This window comes from Coptis chinensis, chromosome 4 (assembly GCF_015680905.1).
Source record: "Coptis chinensis isolate HL-2020 chromosome 4, ASM1568090v1, whole genome shotgun sequence".
Taxonomy (NCBI): domain Eukaryota; kingdom Viridiplantae; phylum Streptophyta; class Magnoliopsida; order Ranunculales; family Ranunculaceae; genus Coptis; species Coptis chinensis.
This window is the reverse complement of record NC_141459.1, coordinates 104,599,978-104,601,852: the sequence shown is the minus strand read 5'-3', so window position 1 is coordinate 104,601,852 and position 1,875 is coordinate 104,599,978. Positions and strand designations below refer to the sequence as shown.

General features: G+C 34.2%; 1 protein-coding gene across 1 annotated transcript; it reads right to left on the bottom strand.

Moving 5' to 3' along the window:
• Positions 1-1,027: 1,027 nt before the first annotated feature.
• LOC147506540 (uncharacterized) lies at positions 1,028-1,486 on the bottom strand. Its single transcript, XM_086605785.1, has one exon. It carries the CDS (start codon positions 1,484-1,486, stop codon positions 1,028-1,030), a length of 459 nt encoding a protein of 152 aa, XP_086461911.1.
• Positions 1,487-1,875: the final 389 nt, after the last annotated feature.

Sequence of the window (1,875 nt, the reverse complement as noted above, 5' to 3'; positions counted from 1 at the left end):
TTTAATTATTGTCTTAAAATAAAGATTTTGTCACCACTCGGGAACCAAATTTGAGTGAATTACTAAAAATTGACCAATTTTGACCAACTAAACGGTTTATAAAACCCAAAACCCTAAACCGAAGTCATGTATTTAAATTCCAAAAATAATTTTGTGAGCCAAAATTCAATAATAAATTTTGAATTAAAGAAAAAAAATTGTTCAAATTTAATTTCATTCACATCTCTGTAAAGTACAAAACCTTACCCATAAACCTTAAACCCTGAACTCATATAGTGTAGTGGGGAAGACCATAAAGTGAATATGTAACATTTAGGTGTATAAACAATGGTTAGTAATGTTTTTTTAATTATTGTCTTAAAATAAAGATTTTGTCAGCCACTGTGAACCAAATTTGAGTGAATTACTAAAAATTGACCAATTTTGACCAATTAAATAGTTTAGATCAGCTATCCAAAACGAGATGGGATAGTCTAGTCCAACCATCCAATGCAGACGGAGTTAGCCTAATCTGAACGTCTTTTATTTTAAAGTTGGTTCCAATGAACTGTTCTTAAGACAGGTCCAACACAATCTCCTATCTTTCTAAGACGGTCCAGTCCAACCATCCAATGCAGACGGAGTTAGCCTAATCTAAACGTCTTTTATTTTAAAGTTGGTTCCAATGAACCGTTCTTAAGATAGGTTCAACACAATCTCCTATCTTTATAAAACGGTCCAGTCCAACCATCCAATGCACACAGAGTTAGCCTAATTTGAACATCTTTTATTTTTAGGTTAGTTTTGATCAAAATTAAAACTCTAACTAATTTGAAATTTTGGCAAAATATTTCAGACCAATATATGTAAACAATGAAAGTCGAAACATCAAAATTAAAATATGTAAAATGTTTGGTTCCAAAATATATAAAAAACTCAATTCCATTCTATCAAAGTCTTTACAAAAACTTTTCATCGCAAAAAATGTTTCTTCATGTATCCTCTGTAAAAGTATAAAATATTTCAAACATCTATTTGCCCAACTACACTAATCGACAAAAATTGGATCTCCTTCGAAAGCCTCCGCTTGAGCAATCCCTTGAACATTCAACCCTTGGAATGCCTCCACACGGGTTTTCACTAGAATTTCCCAACCTTTTGCTATTTCTAGACTATTCCTGCTCCAAAACAACACTATTTTTGGAATTGGGCAACCATCTTCCAAATCTAGTTTAATGTAATGATTACTATTAACATAACCGATCCCAAGCACATTAACATTGTTTAGATCCATTGGAGATCTCATAGGGAGAAAGGTATAACAATATGATGTAGAGAACTGTACAAGCACAACGTCAAATCTCGACGCAAACAAATACCCAGTAATAGGCATATCCATCCATTTGTTCCTCTTGGCACGAGTTCTCTTCTTTTTCCTTATCCTTTTATTTAATCCATCAACAACTTCCTGGGAAAATATCCTCACATAATATTCCTCATTTGACATTAACTCACTCAATAACTCTTGTCTCATCCAAAACCAGTCGGTTTCTTTTCTTCCCAAAGCCAAGCAGAGGGCCCTGAAACCACAATTTCCATCGCCGACGGGGTCTTCAAAACCAACAATAAACTATAGCAATTCATGCGGAAAACACATTTTATATCCAGATTGAGCAATGGAGCAACTGACATCAAAACTCAGTTTCTTCTTCCCCTTTGAAACATATGGTTTGGCCTTGGGATTCGTTATAGATTGTAGAGTCACAAGTGTTTCTTCTTCCCCTTTGAAACATATGGTTTGGCCTTGGGATTCGTTATAGATTGTAGAGTCACAAGTGGAGCATCTGGAGGATGCTCAATTTCATTAATGGAGCAACCAACATCAACATTTTGTTT

Excerpts from the sequence above, each read along its gene's own strand:
- LOC147506540 (XM_086605785.1), bottom strand. The coding sequence starts at position 1,486 with ATGTCAAATGAGGAATATTATGTGAGGATATTTTCCCAGGAAGTTGTT.